Source organism: Pseudopipra pipra, chromosome 17 (assembly GCF_036250125.1).
Source record: "Pseudopipra pipra isolate bDixPip1 chromosome 17, bDixPip1.hap1, whole genome shotgun sequence".
Taxonomy (NCBI): Eukaryota; Metazoa; Chordata; class Aves; order Passeriformes; family Pipridae; genus Pseudopipra; species Pseudopipra pipra.
In genome coordinates, this window is record NC_087565.1 from 1,842,268 (window position 1) to 1,861,677 (window position 19,410).

Sequence of the window (19,410 nt, forward strand, 5' to 3'; positions counted from 1 at the left end):
TTTAAAGATCGGGGCAACAGACATGAACAAGTTCAGCCTTCCTCCTTAGCTGATAGATCTCTACTTGGCTTCTGGGTGTAAGATGCGATTTAAAAGACGTTAACATGCAATATGGATGAGTGTGATTGTTACACAGAACATTACAGCTCCCTGAAATTGGAGTCTTGATGGTTTTTTTTTTAATGCTCAAATAAAATAACTGTCAAGTATGTTTTCAGTCTCAGAGGAGACTTCCCCCTCCCCATTGCTTCTGGCTGAAGGAGTGTGTTGCTGTCCCTGGTTTTTAAAGACAGAGCCAGAGAACTTCAGCTCTGTGCTAGATGTAGATGTGTAGTCAATCTGTTAGTTCAGCTGTGCAAGTCAAACCACTCAGGTGCATGGCTGTGTTTAGGTGTGCCAGGGGGTGGCTGTGTTGAAGCTGTCTGGCTTCACCACCCCCCCAGCTGGCTGAACCCACAGCAGTGGAGCAATGCAGCTCTGCAGGAGTCAAGGTGTGCAACTTGTGTAGTAGAGAGGCAGGAATGGGGATTTTGTCCAAGGGGGAGGGCATGAAATTATCTTCTCCTCTTGACAGAGCTCCTGAAAAAAAAGGTGTTACAGCCAGCCTGTGAAGGGAGTAGTGAATCCATTCTGCATTTCTTCTGCACAGACACATCAGCCAGTGTGTGGCCATTACAAGTTGGTACAATCAAGATCAGTCTCAAAGTCTTGTAAGATAGAATTGAGAAGTATAGTATCAGGAGGAAAAGAAATTGAATGTGTTGATCTATCTTGTGAACTGGTAACTCACAGATGGCGTTCAGGACTGATGTGTAAAGAGGAAGGGCTGGAAGAAGATTCAGAAAGAAAAAGCAAAGCACAGGAATAAACTCATAGGGAAGGATTTTAAGAACAGGTTAGACAAGCAGCTGTCATGGATGGTGTAAATAAGGCTACTCTGGCCTTGGGACCTGGATGTGGACTGACTGACCTGTGGAGATGCATTCTTACCATGTTTCCTGAGAGTTTTACAAGATTTTGACAAGTTGATTCTGCAGATGCTTGCAACAGCATAATGGATACCTGGCATATAGAGTCCCAGGGGCAATTTAAAAATAGATTTAGAAAAGAGGTCAGAGAAACTCCACACGGACAGGAAAAGAAATTAATGATACATTTTCCCTAAATGTGTCTGCTGTTACACACTCCGCATGCTAATGGTGCAGAGCCACATACACCCTGTGAGAGGGATCAGCACAGCTGCTCTGCATTTGCTTTATAGCATTTTGCATTGAAATCAGTGTTGTCCATCTAGGCATTCAAATCCTGATCAGTTTACAGGCAAACTCTGAAAAGCTGGTCCTCCATGCAGTCACAGATAAAGAGCAGCTGCTGTGCCGTTAAGGAAGCGACCACACGATGCTTTGCATGAGGAGAGGAAGGACATGGATCTTTTTGCAAGGAGCAGGTCAGGAAATGCTGTTACCTTGAAAGAGCAGAGAAGCAAGCAGCTGGCAAAGAGCCTTTAAACCACTCTTAAATTACACTACAGAGGACAGATTCCATACGCCCTGACCTACAGCATGCAGTGCAGGAGCAGAGTCATCAGAGACTGCTGCACAGGTTTCCTAAATCATCAGGATTAGGAATGTTGTGTTTAAAAGAAGGTCTAGGTGATCTCAGCCCCAGTCGGAGCACACGGCTCCTGAGATCGAGTGAAGGTGCGGTTTTGTTCTGCGTATAAACGTGTCACAAAAGACAGAAACGTTTTATGTGTTGGGCCATCTGTGCCATAAGCCGGGATGATGGTTGGTACCCGCTCTGCCTGGGGGCCGTGTGCGGGCCTTGGGATGGGGCAGGAGCTGCCAGCCCGGGCGCTGCTGCCTGCGGGGTCTTGTCTCCCTCTCGTGGGTGTCTGCACGGCTGCAGCGGGAGCTGCTGTCCCTGCTGTCCCAAGGTGTGTCCCTGCTGCCGTGCCTGCAGCATGGTGTGCAGGGGGCTGTGCTCACTGCCTGCTGTGCCAGGGACAGCTCAGGCTTAGAAATGGCTGTTCTATCCAAGTGGCTGAAATGGGGTTTGCAACCTGTGCTGAGCCTTAGGGGGTGCTGCTACCTGTGCAAACACTGTTAATGTTCATGCGGGTTTCTGCTGCATTGGTGGGCTCGGAGATCCCAGGGTCGATAGTGTCCAGAGCGTTGTCTTTCTGCTGTCCCTGCCCTGCCTCCTTACCTACAGCTGAGGGACAGGGCCTGAGCATCCTCCAGCCAAATGTCCTTCATTTGTCCTTGACACCCTGGAGGCATCACTGACCTCCCTGTGCTCTCTCTCTGCCTTCCAGTCAATAACGAGTCACATTCAACTTACGACCAATTCCACAGCAAACCCATGATCTTTAACTTCGTTAAAACCATTCTCGTTCTGCTGTGGCAAAGCAGAGCCCGTGAATCACGATTAGTGAGAGCAAAGGGCCAGAGAAGAGAGAATTAATTTCTCTTTGCTGCTCAAAGGCTGTGCTGCCCTGGCTCAGGGGAGGATCTGTGCCCTTTAGACAAAAGGCTGAGGAGTGTCACCTGTTAATCTTCTCTGTGTGCAGCCCTTTGCAGCATGAGGTGGTCCTGCTGCAGCCCCTGTCCCCAGGGCCCTGCTGGCTGTGACAGCTGCTATTTGCAAGTCAGCTGAAAAATGCTTCCTCTTTATTCCTCTGGCTATTTTTAGCATTTCTCTTTAGATTGCAAAGACATCTCGTATCGGTGATTTCTGCCCTTAAGGGAGAGGCATGTTTGGCAATGGGAGGGGAAGGGCTTTCTAGGATTGCTCCAGTGTGTGTGAAACACATCTGCTGGCTGTCACCCACGGTGGAGCCAGCACTGTCACCTGTGGCAGATCCCTTCAGGAGCATGTCTCTTTGCCAGCACATCCAGCGTGTGGTGATGCAGCTGGAGAGCTGGTTGCTGAATCAAGGGCAGGTCAGAACAGCTCAGTTTCATCAGAGGTCAGGCAAGAAAAGTCTGCTGGGCGTGTGGCAGCATGGTAGGGGAGGGCTGTTAGAAGCACCAGGGCTGTGTTTAAAGAGCTGAAAGAAGTCACAGTGGTCCCTGGAGCTCTTTTTCTCCCTGCTTTAGCTTCAGGAAAAGCAAGTGAGTGAGTGGGGAAGGTCTCTCCCACCAATCTCACCATACACATCCCCCTCACCTCAGCATCCCAGCTTCTCTCTGAGCACTTGACAGACAGAGCTCACTGAGCTGGATTTGAGCATCCTAAATTTAGTTGATGCAGCGAAATGGTTCCTGCTGATTTTAATTCACATTCGTACTAAATTTCTGCAATTTTATTTTCCTCTTCCCTCTCCTCTCAGGGGAGAAGCAATGGCTTTCTTGGAGGTAGCTTATGAGTTTTCCAGACAGAAATTGTTTCCACTCCAGGGTTACTGGCAATACCCAAATATATGTCCAGGAATTGGTCAAAGCCAAGGAGCCTGATTTAGAGCTGCTGCTTCTAATGTCTCATAAAGCAGCACTCCAAAAGGTCAGCCTCTGTGCAATGAAGCAGCCAGTCCCACTAGCTAATGGCATAATCTATTAAAGAATTAATTCAATACGTTTTCCCAGTCAAATATAACAACAGCAGGGAACATTAACTGTCTAACCTAATACTGAGTTTCAAATAGTGCTAGTAAACCTATTAACTAGGGCTGTTATCCAGACTGATGGAGTCTTGACCTTGGCCTGTGTTTCTAAATGGGCTTTGCCATTCCTCTTGGGATCAGCCTTAGAGTTACAAACCAGCAGCAGCTTCATTCAAGCACAAGGGCTCGGCTCCTCGTGAGGGTCTGTGCTTGTGGGCCAGCCCTGGTGTCCCTGCAGCAGGGTCCTGCCCTGGCTGTAGTGTGCTCTGAGGAGTGTTCATCATTCTGAGGTCATCCACAGCCCTCTGACTCCTGAATCTCTGTGGAGGTAACAGCAACCTTTGCTTTGCTGGAAACACTTCCAGTTGCTGTTGGTTCACCTTTAGCCCAACAGCTCTTGTTCCTGTGCTTTTTAGCATTTTCCTTCGTGCTCTCCTGCTGTTTTCCTCTATATCACTGATGAAGGCTGCAGCATAGGCTGCTCCTTTAGCAGGTGCTTTGAGTTTCTCCTGAGCTGCCCAGCTGCTGGCAGAGCCTTTGCTGACAGCATTCACAGCATCACAGAATGGCTTGGGTTGGAAGGGGCTTTAAATATCACCTAGTGCCAGCCCTGCTGCCATGGGCAGGGACACCTTCCACCAGACCAGAGGAGGGGTGAGCTGGTGTGTGAGAGCACGGGTGGCTTCTCCCCACACATGTATAAAGTGCAGACAAATACTTGACATCGGCCTTTGACATGATTCTCCCCTCCAGCAGGTAAGAAGAAGTGGTTTTCTGTGACTGATTGAATGAATTATTTTGAGGATCCAGGGGCCAGAAGGGTTTTTCTTCTTTGTTGTCCTGCAGCATGCCAAGTCTCAGTGGGTGGTCTTCTCCCAGCTTTGTGTCCCCACTGCAGTAGCGTGGCTGGAGTTCATCCCAGAGAAAAATGGCTCTGAGATCTGGTTCTGGGTGTGCTGTGCACTCTCATAGCCTTCAGCTTCACTCAATCTTAGGCCTCCCCTCCTCTCTCCTGGTCCTCAGCATCTTGTTAATTAGCCTGAGCATCTGTTCTGAGCACAGCAGTGAACATTTCCCTGAACAGTTGGGAGTTGTCTTGCCAGCCTGTTATTTACGTGCTTGTTCAGGTCACACACTCCCCAGGGCAGGAGCGAGACCCTGGCCCATTTATCTTCCATGAGCTGAGGAAAATAAAGAAAACATTTACCTTCTGGCTGATGGTCCATTCATCTCCTGCTGAATCTTATGTCTTTCTCTGTCAGGTCTCCTTTCTCTTGAACTATTTTGAGTTCTCTAAGCACTAGTTTTCATCCTTTTTTGACTCTCTGTGTGCAGCTCCAGAGGCCTGAGCCAGCAGGCTTACTGAGTGTTGCTGGTCCTTGTGTGCACCAGGACTCTCTTCTTCCCTCCTTGTATGGGCAAATCATGAGCCTGATAAAGCCTGTCTGGCTCCAGGCTCCCTCTTCCCCTGCCTCCCCCATCCCATGTCCCCGCAGATTTACCAGCCCTGGGGATGTCTCTCTCTCTGTGCACAGTTCATCCTCAGAGCCTGGCCACAAATCCAGCTCCTGTGCCTGGGGTGCTGCTCCCCAGAGAGGGCTCCCTCAGCAGGGCCAGCAGATGCCAGGTGGGTGGTGGGGCAGGAGTCCCCTACCCAGAGGGAGCAGAGCGTGGCCCTGTGCCACCCCTGCTCCCGGGACAGATCTTGGCACTGGGGATGCACCTTGTGCCGCTGAGGAGTTGGTGACACTGAAAGACAAGAAAAATGTTAAGCCTTCTCTGCAATTAATGCCAACAATAAATCCTGCTGTTGCTGTTGTATCTCAAAATATCACCCTGAGTGTTTTTGCAACAAACAGTGAAGGTGGGGTAAAAAAACACTGAACAGGGGAAAATCCGCCCATGGAGAGCCCCTCCCTTCCAAGCCTGTCTCCCAGGATGCCAAGACACCTTCCTCCCTTTTCACAGAGGTGACATTCGTAAAGAGCTCAAGGGCAGGGTTTTCCATGCTGATGGCTCAGCAGCTCCCTGTGTAGCAGCAGTAACCAGGTTTCTCAAAGAGCCAGGTCAGCAGAGAGGGAGGTGCAGTGCTCCGTGGAACAGTCGGGCCATTTAATGCAGTGTCCCTGTCACGGGGGGCTGAGCCACCCAGTGAACCTGTCATGAGGACATGAGCTGGGGACACATTCTCTTCAGCCCATGCATGGTGAGATGCTGAGGTGTGTGTGCTGCCTTTCTAATTCCTTGTCAGAATAAATAAATATTCCCGTGGGGCTGAGACCGGGTCTGAAAATAGCTAATGAGAGCTGAAATCCTAACCTGAAATTAATGTTCTGCTGGCTGAATGGGGTTTAAAAAGAATTTCTTTTTTTTCTCTTTAATGTCTTTTAAAATGTAACTGGCTTGCAGGGGGGGCATCAGTGAGTCTTTGTGGCTGAGTCAGCTGTGTGAGAGCCTGTGGTCCCCAGCCCGCCCCGCAGGCAGGGCTCCGATCTGCCATCACTTGTACCCAGTGTGCAGCCTCCTCTCAGCATCCTGAGAAACAAATTTGGGGAAGCAGGGAGCTGCATCATTACGTGGGTAATTGCCCCCCTCCAAGGGCGTTTGGAAAAGTGGAGGAGGTTTGTAATTGTGCCTGGCTTTGGCACGCAGCAGCTTCCCCGGAGGCAGAGTGCAACACCCGGCGCGGCAGCGTGGGTACCCCGGCACAGAGCTCCTGACGGGTGTCTCAGCAGCTGTGTCATGGGCTGGCAGATGCCTGCAGGACAAATGTAGGTGTCAAATGCTGGCCTCGAGCCTCCTCCTTACCATTTGCAGCAAGTTTTTCTACAACCTCGAAAACAGCTGCGTAAATCAGGGTGCAACTGAGTAAATCTTGGTTGGTATCAGGGTGCCTCAGCGTCTGACGCTTTTGTGTTGCTTCACACGTGTCCAGTGCAGTGACCAACACCTGTAGCCACGCCATGGACCAGCCTCAGTACCTGATTTGGAGTCTATGTCCTCCCAACAGCTTTTGTTTCACTGCAGTGACTGCGGCAGAGGCATTGCTGGGGTTTGAGGACATCAATGAGTTTTGCAAGAGGAGAAGTTTTCTCTCGATGTCATTAATTGCAAAGGTGTATCAAATCTGGTTCTTTAATTAATGGGTTGCTTTAAAACGCAAATTAACCACATGCCAAAATAATTTTCTTTTGCAGCTTGAATTTCAGTGGAGTCCATCTGGCATCTGCTGGGCAGTTCAGTGACTTCCTGGGGAGCATGGGCCCTGCACAGTTTGTTGGGCGTCAGACCTTGGCCACCACCTCGATGGGTAAGGAACTCAAAGGTGTTGGGTGGCTTTAATTTAGTTTTGAACTGCTCCTACAGGCCAGTAATAATGTGTCCAGCGTCTGCTGATCTACCACTGTCCTGCTCCATTTCTCTGTTAAATCAAGTGTGCTTGGCTGAAAGGTTTTGCTGACTGGAGCAAATGTGGCTTTAGCAGGAGAGCAGCAGCTTTGTGCTTTCCTCCCTCAGCTCTGAAAGGCACAGACTGAGTAAAACACAGCTGAAGTCCTGAAAATGCATCCTGTGCATCTTGGGGTTTTTCTTTCTCTCAAAGGCCCACTGTGCTCTGTAAGGATTTTGTTATGGTCCACCTTAATTGCATTTTCCAAAGCAGCCTGCAATCCCAGGTGCTTTTGTTTGGGAGAGGTGAGAGTTTGTTGCCACAAAGAGTAGGAGACTGAGCCCCCAAAGCCATATTAGAGGGCTGGCAGTCGAGTTTGCTTTTGAAAATGTGGGCTGGAATCACTGTAGAGCTGCTCCAGAGTAACACAGGAGGAGATCAGGCACATACAGTTTGTTGCAGCTTGTAGCAGGCAGGACGTGAGGGTTGTTTTTAAACATTTTAATAGCCCAGGGATATATTGTTTTGAAAGCCTTCTGTTTATTTTGACATTTTGGTTTAGGGGACGTGGAAATTGGCTTGCAAGAGCGAAATGGGCAGCTAGAAGTGGATATCATTCAGGCTCGAGGACTGACACCAAAACCCGGCTCCAAAACACTGCCAGGTAGTATGCTTTGATCTCCTAAAGTAATTGCCTGAGCCCCAGCCTCCCGTGATGCTTGTGAACAGGAGAAATTTTAATTTCACTGGGCTTCAGCAGGACTAAGCAATCTATGTGCAGCATTGAAAAAAAAGGCTGCTTGGGCAAATCTTTTCCCTGCTGTAAATGCCTTCTTCAGAAGTACCTGAGATGTGGCACTTTGTCTTTTCTAAAGCGAGCATGAATATTTGTTTTCACATTTGACCATGTTTGTTTTTTCCAGCTGCTTACATCAAAGCTTACCTGCTGGAGAATGGCGTGTGCATCGCGAAAAAGAAGACAAAAGTGGCTCGCAAATCATTAGACCCTTTGTACAATCAGGTGTTACTGTTTGCTGAGAGCCCCCAGGGCAAAGTATTACAGGTAAGATGAGCAAATCTCAAGGCTGCCCATCTCTCTCTTCCACCTCTTAGGGAAGATAATAAGTCTGGCAAGGGACCTGGATAATTAACAGGGATGAGAAAAAGCCAATGTTTTCGTTGAACCAAATGCACTCCATCTGAACGTAGCAAATGGAAAGGAAACCCTTTTTTTTCACACTCAAACTGATGATTATTTCGTCCTCTGCCAATTACCATGAATACCTACCAAGAAGAGGTTGATTTTTATTTTTTAATTCTTTTTTTTTCCCCACCCAGTTAGGAGATAGGCGGTACCTATAGCTGCTAAACAATCTGCAGCATGGGTTATCTTCTGTGTTTATACACATTCAGAATGCTCTGCTTTGGCCATCACCCAGTCACATGTCCTGCCCTTTTCTACCTCTTTTCTGTTACTGGCATACATTTTCTATCATACTCATATTTTCACCTCTGTTTCCAGAGCAAAGAATGATTTGCATTGTTGATTCATATAAAAATCATTTCCATCTAATAAAGCCTGACTAAAATCCATTTGTAATACTTAATGTAATTCATCCATGAGTTTCTATTGTTTACCTCAACTGGCATATGAATTGCCACATAACCTGCTGAACCCTTCTCATTAGTGACCTCTTCCTCATCTACCTTGATTAGAAGCATTTTCCCCTGATGCAGCGAGACTGCACATTTTTGACTGAACTGGGGTGGAACCTGGCTTGGTCTGCTCTTGCCTTGCGTGGGTTTCCTTACCTGCTGCCAGGAAAGGCAGTAAAATGAGAACACAAGAGAATAAAATGAGGAGCTTGGCTCTCTGCTGATTGCCGTGTCACCAAACCAACTTTGTGCAGTGGCTTGCTCCATCTCCTGCTAACCTAGAGTGTGAATTTTTGTCTTTTAATTGACAGTCATTGTCTCTCCTACCTCGTTTTACAGAAATTTGTAGTGTGGTGGGAAGGAAGTTGTGAGGATTAGCCAGAGATCACTAGTCATTGTCATAACCCACCCTACTCATCCTCTCCTCTTCAGAACACGGACTCGCTCTGGAGTCAATCGTCTCCTTTGTCTGGAGCCACGTAGGGCCCCTTGCCCACGTGCAGACCTCCAGCATGCCTAATTCCATGACCCTCACTGCATCTGTTCTTCCACCCACTGGTCTCCATCATGTCGTACGTGTGATTCAGCCTTCCCTGCTCACCTGGCAGCTCTGTCATTAGCCCTTCCTCTGCGTCTGCGAGCCGATCTCGGCCGTCCGTTCTGCTTCCCCTCGTGCCACCCCACGTGTCCCCTGTGTCACTGGGCTCCTGCCCTTCCTCCAGGTGAGTGGCTGTGCCTCATCTCCATCTGCCCTGTGCCACAAGCTCCAAGTGCAGAAGTTAAAACACGCTCTTTTCCTCAGACTGTTGGCTTTTGACCCAAGCTGTTGCCCCCCTTTTTTTTGTTGGTTTATTTTCCCACATAAGGAGCTCTACCTGCCCTTTCCCCCCAGGCCACCTTTTGGTGTGTGCAAGGCCTGTCATGTGCCAGGAACAGGTTTTACCTGTGGGTATTGGACTGCAGCTCCAGGGATACTTCGTGCAGGTGCTGTCCCTGCCCAGCAGATCAAATGGCAGAATGGTGTCTTATCCACGTGCACATTTACCTCTTTTCCATGGGGAAATACATACCTGATAACATTAGACTTTATAAACATGTGCTTAAAAAAATCAGTGATATCATCAGCCAGAGGTTCACGTTACCTGTTGGTATAGTAAATTTTTCTGGTCTTCTTGGGCTGTAGTAAAGCTCCAAGAAGTTGGATGAGTAGAAAGGATTGGTCAGACTTGTGCTTCCCAAGCAAGTGTGCAAGTTGAAAGATTAACTGTGCTCCCCCTTCTTGTTCCTAAGGTGATAGTCTGGGGAAACTATGGGCGCATGGAGCGCAAGCACTTCATGGGAGTCGCCAGGGTCCTCCTGGAAGAACTGGATTTGTCAACTTTAGCAATCGGCTGGTACAAGCTCTTCCCGACTTCCTCCATGGTAGATCCCACTACAGGCCCGCTCCTGCGTCAGTCCTCACAGCTTTCCCTGGAGAGCACAGTGGGACCCTGCTGTGACAGGTCTTAGTGAGTAAGGAAGGGGGAACTGCTTTTGTTTTTTAAACATGCTGTCAAAGGTTTTGTTTGCTGGAACTCTGACCTCAAGCGCAATGCATGTTCAATCAGTTCTTGTGGAGCTGGAAGAGGAGGATAAACCAGTGACCTTAGACAGAAGACGAGGGGGAGGGCACTGTGCCCTCTCCGTCCGAGGAGGAGGTGCCGTGGGGCATGAGTCCTAGTTGTCAAATTAGACATACACCTCTTGTTTCACTTCTCTCACTGTCATTCTTGGACCCTTGTTTCAGATCAATATTAACCCTGACAAGTTGCAGCGTTTGAAAGAATTTGAGGGGGAGTAAGGAAGGAATTTTTCTTAACTGTGCATATTAGAAATTTCTAATACGGATTCTTTCACGAGAAAGTACCCAAAAAATTCAGAGGTCAACATCTGGCCTGAAAAGAGCAGGAGCAGAAAGTTTAGGAGGAACCATTAGGGTTTTTATAAGGTCTTTCTTTTTGAAAAGAAGAAAAAGAAACCTGCAACTCTTTCCTTAGAATCAGTTCCCTGCCACTGAGTCATGTTAGCTGTAACACTGTCGTAGCTGTGTTTTCAAACTGTGCCAAATTACCAGCAAGTGTCTTTACTGCATTACGTGTCTAACACTGCTGATGAAGCAAACTTGGTGGGAGAACAAGTAGCGCCTACTTAGACCAGACAGTTTAAACAGAGTTCGAGTTTAGCAGGATAATTAACTGCAGTTTTACTCAGAAAAAAACCCACTGGAAGTGGGAGCTGAACACCAGAGTTGCAGCTTGACATGCTTTGTATTGTCAGATACAACGTTCTGCAGTTTACTGACCCCCTTACCCTGTTGCTGTGCATCCTTCAGTCATGATGTCTTCTATCTCCTGCTTTGCCTCCATCTCCCTTGTCCTGGTACATATCTGCTGGAGATGCTGCCCTTCCTGTTGTGCTGTGGACTGACCTGAAACAGGACTGTTTTGTTCAGCCATGGGAGAGGAGATTGGGGGTTCTGGGGGTGCAGAATAAAGAAACCTCAGTTTGTCATCTGACGAGAAGATGCTGGAGAGCACATAACCTTCCCTGTGGAGAGAGGGGAGCTTTAGGCAGTGTCAGTAGTACACAGACATTGTCAAGTGTCCTGCAAGAGGAGATGTGACCCCCGAAGTACAGAGAGGTAGTGAGTGAGGAATGTGACACACGGCGGTCACAGCGTGTATATTCTGTTCATTAAAGTGCAACACTAGCTGTAAACAAGTCTTGTAGATCCAGTCAAGCACATTCTCAGAGCTGCTGAGCTGTGGCAGCTGTTGCCAGCAGAGCCACGTGCTGGAGGAAGTGCACTAGATCCTCCCAATAATGAAATTATCCAAAATCACAGAGAATCTCCAAAGGTTTTCTGTTGATAGCTCTGTTTTGGCTAGGTTTTGTCTTAGTTCCTAATGAGGATTTGATGACTGCTGTCCCAGAATAAATAAGCTTTTGGAGATGTTTTGCTTTGTGATTTAAAAGTGAAGGTCCCATGTCATGTGTAGGAATGAGCAGATTCTTGAGCTGTCATAGAGAAATACTGAGCATTTATTTCTGCATGTGGACCTCAGCTTTGTTAGAATAAAAGCATGAGTGTTGAGTGGATGGTAAAAGCAGTTGCTTTTGGTCCTAGCTTGTCTATGGCATTTTAAATTATTTTGAGGTAAATTACATGATAGATGCAAAAATTATAGGCCTTACAATAATCTATAAAAAATTATATAATATAAAGGAGAGGGAAGGAGGACAAGGGACATAGAATGTCTAGTTTTTTGAGTCTTCAGTGGCAAAAGCCTCAACATTTCAGATAAATCTCCTTATTTCCTTGATCAAATATGTCTCGGGCCTCTCACTAATTATTTTTTCTAATTGTATTAGACAATTTCTATATATTAGCTGAAGAAAGTTTGTTGCATGCTGGTCAAACTATGTTGTGGCGCTCTCTCTTATTTTTATTTTTTTAAAAAAAAGCACATTTACTTGTAATTCAAGTCAGCATCTTTTCCTCTTGGTATGTAGTGAGTACTAGGCAATATTGTACAATATGTGTATGAACTAGAATAGATAAGGTAGATTTAGTGGTTTGTAGCACTGGATCTTTTAATAACTATGACTTTAAAAGGACTGTGGGGAGCTCCAGGTACATGCCAGACCTGGCAGCTGAGTAACAGGGCTTCTGTCTTAAGTTATGCTGAAACCTTTGTATGGCTACTTAGTTTGGACATTATCTACCAGTAAGAGCTAAGTTAATCCTGGGTTTCCTGTGTCCAGGAAGATGAATGCAGCATTTTTGCAGTCTTTAATAGGGAGTAGGAGACTATACATGCCAAAAACATTCCCCCAGAAAACTTTGTTTAATGACTGTCTGTCAAAAAGCTCAGTTCCTGTTTCCCTGGCAGACACATGTCTCTGTATCCTGCCCCTCCAAAAGCTCTGCAGGCTCAGTGATGATCAGTTTAGTTACCATAGGACTCCATAGCACTGAGGACTATCTTCTGTCTGGTTTTAATCACAGGAAAAGGTCACTGTCAGGGGAAAACACAGAAGTTACAGTTCTGGTTGTGTTATTTTTGTTAATGTCTCCAGTTCTGTGATTTGGAGGCAGTTTAACAGTCTGCTCTGTCCTGTTTTCTTCTGCATTTTTTACGTGGTTGACTGTGGTCCAGTGGCTCTTGCTTTTGTTTTACTCACTTCCCAGTCCTGTTTCTCCCCAGTGAGGGAGCGTTGCCATCCCTGGCTGCCACACACAGCACAGCCACGTGAACTGGCAAGTGCAGGTGACCTTCCCTCTTAAAGCAGACTCACAGGAGCCCTCCTGAGTGTGCTCACGGGATACAGAGTGAGGCCAGGAGAGTTGCATAGTACCCCAAAGTCTAAATTCTTGCTTCACTCATACCCGTGATTCCTGCACTGACCATGGCGTATTATAGTCAAAAAAAAGAACTCTTCTAATTATCCATCAATTTAAATACTCCCACTATAGCATCCAAGACAAGTCTCAGGCTTGGAATAGCTTATTTTTATAAAGCCTAATCCTTTTTTTCCCAAAAATTTGCCTGGCCAGTTCTGTCTGAGGGGATGTGCTGTGACAGTTGGGATTACCAGCGTGGCTGTGTACAAAGCAGACATTTGCCAGAGTGATGAGCAACTGGAAACTCAACTTTGGTTCCCTTTGCAAGTCCTGGCTGACTGAGCCTTTTCCTGTGCCTGAGTCTTGCTGTTAGTTCTAGTCAGAGACAGGGGAGAGAGGAAGAGCAGGAGACTTAAATAAAAGAAAAAAAGGCTTTATAGTATTTTTTGGTCTGTGAGCGTGATGAGGGATGAGACTGAGGAGAGATAAATGCCTGCCCAGCTCAGGGTTGTGCATGAACTACTATGTTGTAATGTAATGGGAGGATTGCTGGCCAAAAAAAACATGGAGAGCCAATCCCTAAATGTTACCTGAATTACTATTCCCACGGAAAACAAATCTTGATGCTGAGAGCAGAATAATCTCTCCCCAGTGGGAATCCCCGGCACACAGGGAGAGCAGCCTCACATCTGGCTTTGTCCTCTTTGTGCTCTGAGCAAAAATTTGCAGCCGTGACTGTGGCTGGTCCTGGTTTGTTCAGGCCAAAAAAAAAAAAAAAAAAGTATTTTCCCAGTCTCTTGGTGTTTTTTTCCCTTTGCCCCAACACAGCTGGGGTGGCACAGAGCCAGCACAAGGTCCTCAGTCTGCAGTTCAGTCCATGGGTCCTCATCCTGCAGTCGGAGCCATGCGGGCACTTGTGTCCTTGGGCAGGGTAAGGGCCAGGTGACTTTATTGTTCAGTCAAGTGCATCCCCACTCCTTGGGCATGGATTGTTTCAAAGGACATTGCAGCATTATTTGCTTTGAATGAAAATATATATTTATTGTTCCTAGCTACCAGATCCTTTATCAATGTACTGTTCTAAATTTGCAGGTCTTCTGGAGTATGAATATCACAAGTTCCTGTAAAGGAGCTGTTTTTAAGATGTTGAGGCAGTTAACAGAATCTCAACCTAAGCATGTTTAGTAATGTTTAGACAGCAAGACAACTTTTTTATGAAACTCATTTTAAGTTAGTTTATTACATGCTGTTGGTAATATTTTAAAACAGGAAGAATATTTTTCTTTAAAGACGAAATGATATGTATGTTTTTTAACAGGTAACATAATTTAGTGTTTTCAAAAATGTTTGATGTTCTTGGTATGAAGTTTACTCATTCTTTTGATTTCTATGTTCCTTGTTATATTTTATCAACTTTTTTCCAAAAGAAAAGAGGCATATGTAAATAAACACCAGAAAAGAGTCCTATAAGAAATTCTGTTCAAACTGGCCATAAAATTATTAGTAAGTATTTGTTATCATTCATTAACTCTCAGCTACTTTGTTGAAAGAATTGATGTTGTATTTTCAAGATGAGAACTACTTAGCTAGTTTTGTCATAATCCTGTACTCTGTATAAAAATCTTTTTATAAAGAAAGTCTAATAGGCTACCAAGCAATAATATATTCCATTTGGTGTGCACAGATTGTGACTTGCAGGCTGTAGTACATATTGTTGATACAGTTTATAATTGTCTTCAATCTCAACGACATCACTTTCGAAAAGGATCCATATTAACTTTGACTGTAAAAAACAAAGACTGGGCTGTTGCCTTGTGAGATATATTCATCCTATAGACTTCTCTGTGAGTGTCTGTGCCCATCGACATGAGATCTCTCTTAGGTGAGGAATGAAAGAGCTGTAGGTGACTTCATACTACAGAGGTAAAAAATAGTTTCAGTATAAACTTCATGACTGTTTCAATCTCCTGTTTTTTCTTAGGCTATCTAGTATTTGTAACTCGACGAGAATGGTTCCCACTGCCACCGTAGCCCTGATAAAGCAAAAAAGCCTTTGCACTCTGGGGCCACATCAGTTCTGCCTGACAGCTGCCTATTTTCCTCAAGATACCAGGGGCAAGCTAAAGGGAGGTTTTTTTCAGAGCAGCAGGTTGGGCTGCTCTTCTTTAAAGGCTTTGTGGGTTATTTTGTCCATTTCGTAGGTGGTATTTGTCCATTTTGTTAGAAAATTCCACCCAAGGCAGAGAGATTGCACCTTCGCAGAGGATCACGGGGGACTGAGGGGTAAAACAGGCACAGTTCTGTGCCATTCTCCACAAGTTTGCTAGTGCTGGGCTCACCTGAAGATTTTTCCAAAGTAGCAGGATCGAGATATTGAACTTTAAGTCAGCTCCATCACTGGTGCAGTGCATAGAATTAAACAGTCTCAGAACAGTGTCCCAGTTCATTGCCTGTGGATTCCTTGCAGCATTTCCCATAGGACAGGTCTCCCTGTTGTTCTCAAGACTGCCAGACTGCTGGTTGTGCAGGCAGCAAGTCCCAGTGGTGCTGGGAGCCTGGAGGAATGATGGAAGAATTCCTGGTTTTTGTGAAACGCTTTGAGGAGAGAGAGAGGTGTAAATGCAAAGTGCCGTCAGTAGAGGAGCCCAGGGCATATTGAAACCTGGAGGGAGCATCTAAAATGAAATTGCAGCTACCAAATTTGAGCAAAACATTTAGAAAAAGAGATGATCAGTGAGAGCCTTTTCGTGCTTACCCCAGTGCACACCAGCCAAGGTGTGTGTCTGAGAACACATTGATTCCCCAGGGAGTTTGCAAGTGATTAGGTGTTCTCAAAACGTGGCTGACGAGTTTTCCACTCACACTGCCAGGCTCCTCTGCTCAGTGGCCACATCCCCGTGACCAAGCAGCCACACGTCCAGCCCCAGCTGCTCACCCATGACAGCAGCATCACAGTCATTCTTGGGGAACCTCAGGCTCTTCTCAAAGTGTAGACACCCTCTGTCCTCCCTCCCCCGTGGTAGCTGCTCTTACTCTTGCAGAGGGGAGGAACCAGGGAGACTTTCTTGTAGCATTTGGTTCTTTGCACTTAAGAGGCTGTAACAGAAGGGCCCTGCACCAGCCCTTTCCAGAGCACCAGCAAACAGAGGCAACAACCCATCGACTTTCCCTTCGTGACTTCCCAGTAGCTAAAACAGCACCCAAAGCTGTGTTGTTCAGCCCCGCTCAGCCAGGTCAGCAGACAGCCTTGGCATTTATGCTGGGCACCTCAGGTGAGCTTGAGACCCCTGTGCTGGGCAGGGAAGGGCTGTGTCTGGCAGAGAGGCCATGAGGGCACAGCTGTGAGCTCTGCTCCCTGAGCAGGATGGGGGCAGAAGCAACCCGAGGGAGGGATCCAGGATGCTGAAGCCATCCCACAGGCTTTCCAGGAGTTGGTTTTTGTAGTTGTTTGGGCACCACACATTGGGATAGGTGCTCCAGGTCCCACTAACAGCCAGCCTGGAGCTTGAAATCCCGCAGCAGTGTTTTCTTTGTGGCTGCTGCTCCTTACCCAGTGCTGCACGCTGGTCTCTGCTTTGGTGATTCCGTCTCCTCGACCTGGAGCTGCTTTTGGCTTTGGAGCAAAGGAAAGCAAGGTTTGGAGAGCAAGTCTAAAGCACAATCCCACAGCCTCACCACGCTGGGCTTGCCTTTCTCCTGCTCCCTGCAGGCTGTTCCCTGCACCAGGAAACAGCAAAGGGCATCCCGGGGATGCAGTGCCTCCCCCAAGACCCCCTCATGCAGCACTGCCATGGCCTGCCACCCACCAGGGATGCCCGTGTCCTGCCCACGTTTCGTGGCAGTCCCAGATTCAAACCACAGGGGGTCCTTCCTTTCCCATCCTTGGAAGGAGCAAGGGGTCTTCTGCAGGGGCTGAACAGCGCAGGCAGGTGGGATGTGCCACACTGACAGCCAGGAGAGGACAGACCGGGATCTGCCCCGTACTGCCCGGGGAGAAGGGGAGCTCCCAGCTAGCTTTCCTCCAGGTTCCCTTTGCTTTTCCCAGCATTCTCTGCTCCCTTCAGGAGTTCCCCCTTCCCTCCTCATACAAGGCCTTATTCCTCAGCCCGAGGGGACTGAGGCTGCCCAGGGCATCTCTTTCACTGACAAGTCCCTCCCAGGCTGCCTGCCGGGAGCCCCAGGGTGATGCAGCAGAGCTGGCCTCTGCTCGGGGATGGGGCCACCCCCAGCCCATCCACACCCTCACCTCCCCACTCCAGCATGCAGGTGCTCTGCCTTGTTCCTCTCGTGCCAGGGCCTGGCCAGTGTAGGGAAATCTGCTTTCATGGTTTAACCCTTTTTACTTCATTAATCGCTTCACAAACCCCAGCAGCTTTGCAGGGGCACTGCACTCCTCTTGCCTTTCCGCAGGAGTGGGGGCAGCTGATCTGCCTCTTTTTGGCCTCTGGTAGCCCTCTCCAAAACTTTTTGGAGGTTTTTAACATCATGTGGTGAGATGTAATCTCCGTGGGGCTGGAGGGAACACAGGCAGTGGAGCTGGGCAGCCTTTGCCCCGGGGGCGAGGGGCTTGCGAGGTGCGTGGGCTGCCTTGGGTGGAAGGTGGGACACGTCCCTGCAGCGCCGGTGGGACACCGGCCACTCGTCTGTAGTCAGGAGAGGATTCTGCTATACTTTTTTCCTGTCTGTAGGTTTTATTCAGACAATATGTAATGATTGAGTGATTTACAATTCAGTGTTAAGCTAATGAAACCGTTGATAATGGTGATAATAAAACCTTTCTTTTTCCTATGGTGTGTTGGAGGTTTTTCTGCGGAGTGTCTCTGCCCTCTCTGTTGCCACCACCCTGATCTTCAGCCTGATTTCAACTGGGCCCTCCCTTCTTCTTGTGTCTGTGGGGAATGAGAGCAACTCATCCTGGTGTGTCCCAGTTCTGTCCCAGGCTCCTTGCCAGTGCTCTTTGTGGAAGGACTCTCAGTCCAGCTCCCTCAATCAGCCCCAGGTTCAAACCTGCATTCTCCTGTGACACTTCCAGATGAAACTGGGCCATGGGCCTCCCCAGGCACAGAGCTCAGCTTGCTCCCAGCTGTACTCTGCTCACCACCCCAGTCCAAAGCCTTCTGCTCCTGCTGTTTTCTTCCCAAAGATCCTTCATGCCCAGCCCTGACCATTCAAGGGTGATTTTGAAACCCTGGAGGTGAAGACTGCTGGCAGAAAAAAGTACCCCTGCTCAGGCCATTGGGAATACTGAGTGAGTGTGGGTGCAGGGGAGCCTGGGGATCCCTGGGGAAGGAGACCCTCAGATGTCACTGGGTGTGCAGCTGCTGCCTGCTCCTGGGTGACCTTTGTCAGCCCTGGGGTGGGAAGTGTTAGGAGGCTTCTGCTGCAGGGGTCTGTGGGAGGGGGTGGTGAGAACAGGCAGCATTCCCTGGGGAGCCGCCACAAGCCCTTTTCCCATATGGGAGCAATGAGGGATCACAAGTTATAGTTCATGGAGAATTTTCTTAACGGTTTTTCTCATGCCTCCACATCCCTCTGCTGGTCACTGGGGCAGGACCAAGGGGCAGCTTCTCACCTGCCCCAGCTACAGCCCCTGGGGAGCAGTGGTGGAGGGAGGAGGGGGAGAGTTTCTTTAGCAGTGAGAGTGTCTGGGGGCACCTGGGGGTGAACAGCATCTCCCACCCTCAGACCATCACCAGCTTCCAAAGCAGGGCTCAGGCAGTCCCTGAGCAGCCAAGCTCCCCAGCAGTGCTGCCTGGAAGCTCAGGCCACATGGAAGCAGCAATAACCCGAGTGTGTGCCCCACTTTCTGCACCATCACCTCCTCAGCAACACTGTCCTCCCCGGGGCAGATGTCACAGCACAGCCCCGCTGCCTCTGCTGGGCTTTGCCTGTGCGTGGTGGGCTCTGTGACCCGAGCACGGGCAATGCCAGCCTGAATCCAGAGGGAGAGTTCCAAGCTGGCTCAGCCTCTGGATTGGAGATGTTCTCCTGCTTCCAGCTCTGTAAGAGGTGGGTTTCACCAGGGCAATGCTGTGCAGGCTCTGCTTTGGGCAGGAACTTAAGACCTGCCTCTTTCCACGAGGGTGGATGAGGGTGAGAGGTACCATCTCCATCTTAGCCACTGGGAAGGTGTCCCAGGTTTAACAGGAAAAGAGGGAGAGATTTCCATCTGCTGCCCAGCTCTGATGGCAAAGGCATCACATTACAGCCAATCCTTGGGCTGACAGCCTTGGGGAGGGTGGGGGAGATGGGAGATGGCAACAAAGGGGCTGAGCTGGTGGGATCAGCATGAAGTGGCACCACTGAGGAGCTCAGAAACCAATGAAAGTCTCATTTTTAAGCCTGTTTTACACGCTCAGAGCTTGCTTTCGGCCTCCC

At 48.2% G+C, this 19,410-nt stretch overlaps 1 protein-coding gene across 2 annotated transcripts in view; it reads left to right on the forward strand.

Annotated features, from left to right (window-relative positions):
- The window catches only part of RIMS4 (regulating synaptic membrane exocytosis 4), a 53,866-nt gene extending 36,046 nt beyond the window's left edge, over positions 1 to 17,820 (forward strand). The window contains exons 3-6 of one of the 2 annotated variants that reach the window (XM_064673654.1): positions 6,802 to 6,914; positions 7,555 to 7,656; positions 7,916 to 8,055; positions 9,939 to 17,820. In XM_064673654.1, the coding sequence (XP_064529724.1) occupies positions 6,802 to 6,914; positions 7,555 to 7,656; positions 7,916 to 8,055; positions 9,939 to 10,157 (574 nt within the window). In that variant the 3' untranslated portion in view covers positions 10,158 to 17,820. Of the gene's footprint in view, positions 1 to 6,801; positions 6,915 to 7,554; positions 7,657 to 7,915; positions 8,056 to 9,080; positions 9,918 to 9,938 lie in introns of those variants that run through there. The other variant, XM_064673653.1, reaches the window with a different exon arrangement.
- Positions 17,821 to 19,410: the final 1,590 nt, after the last annotated feature.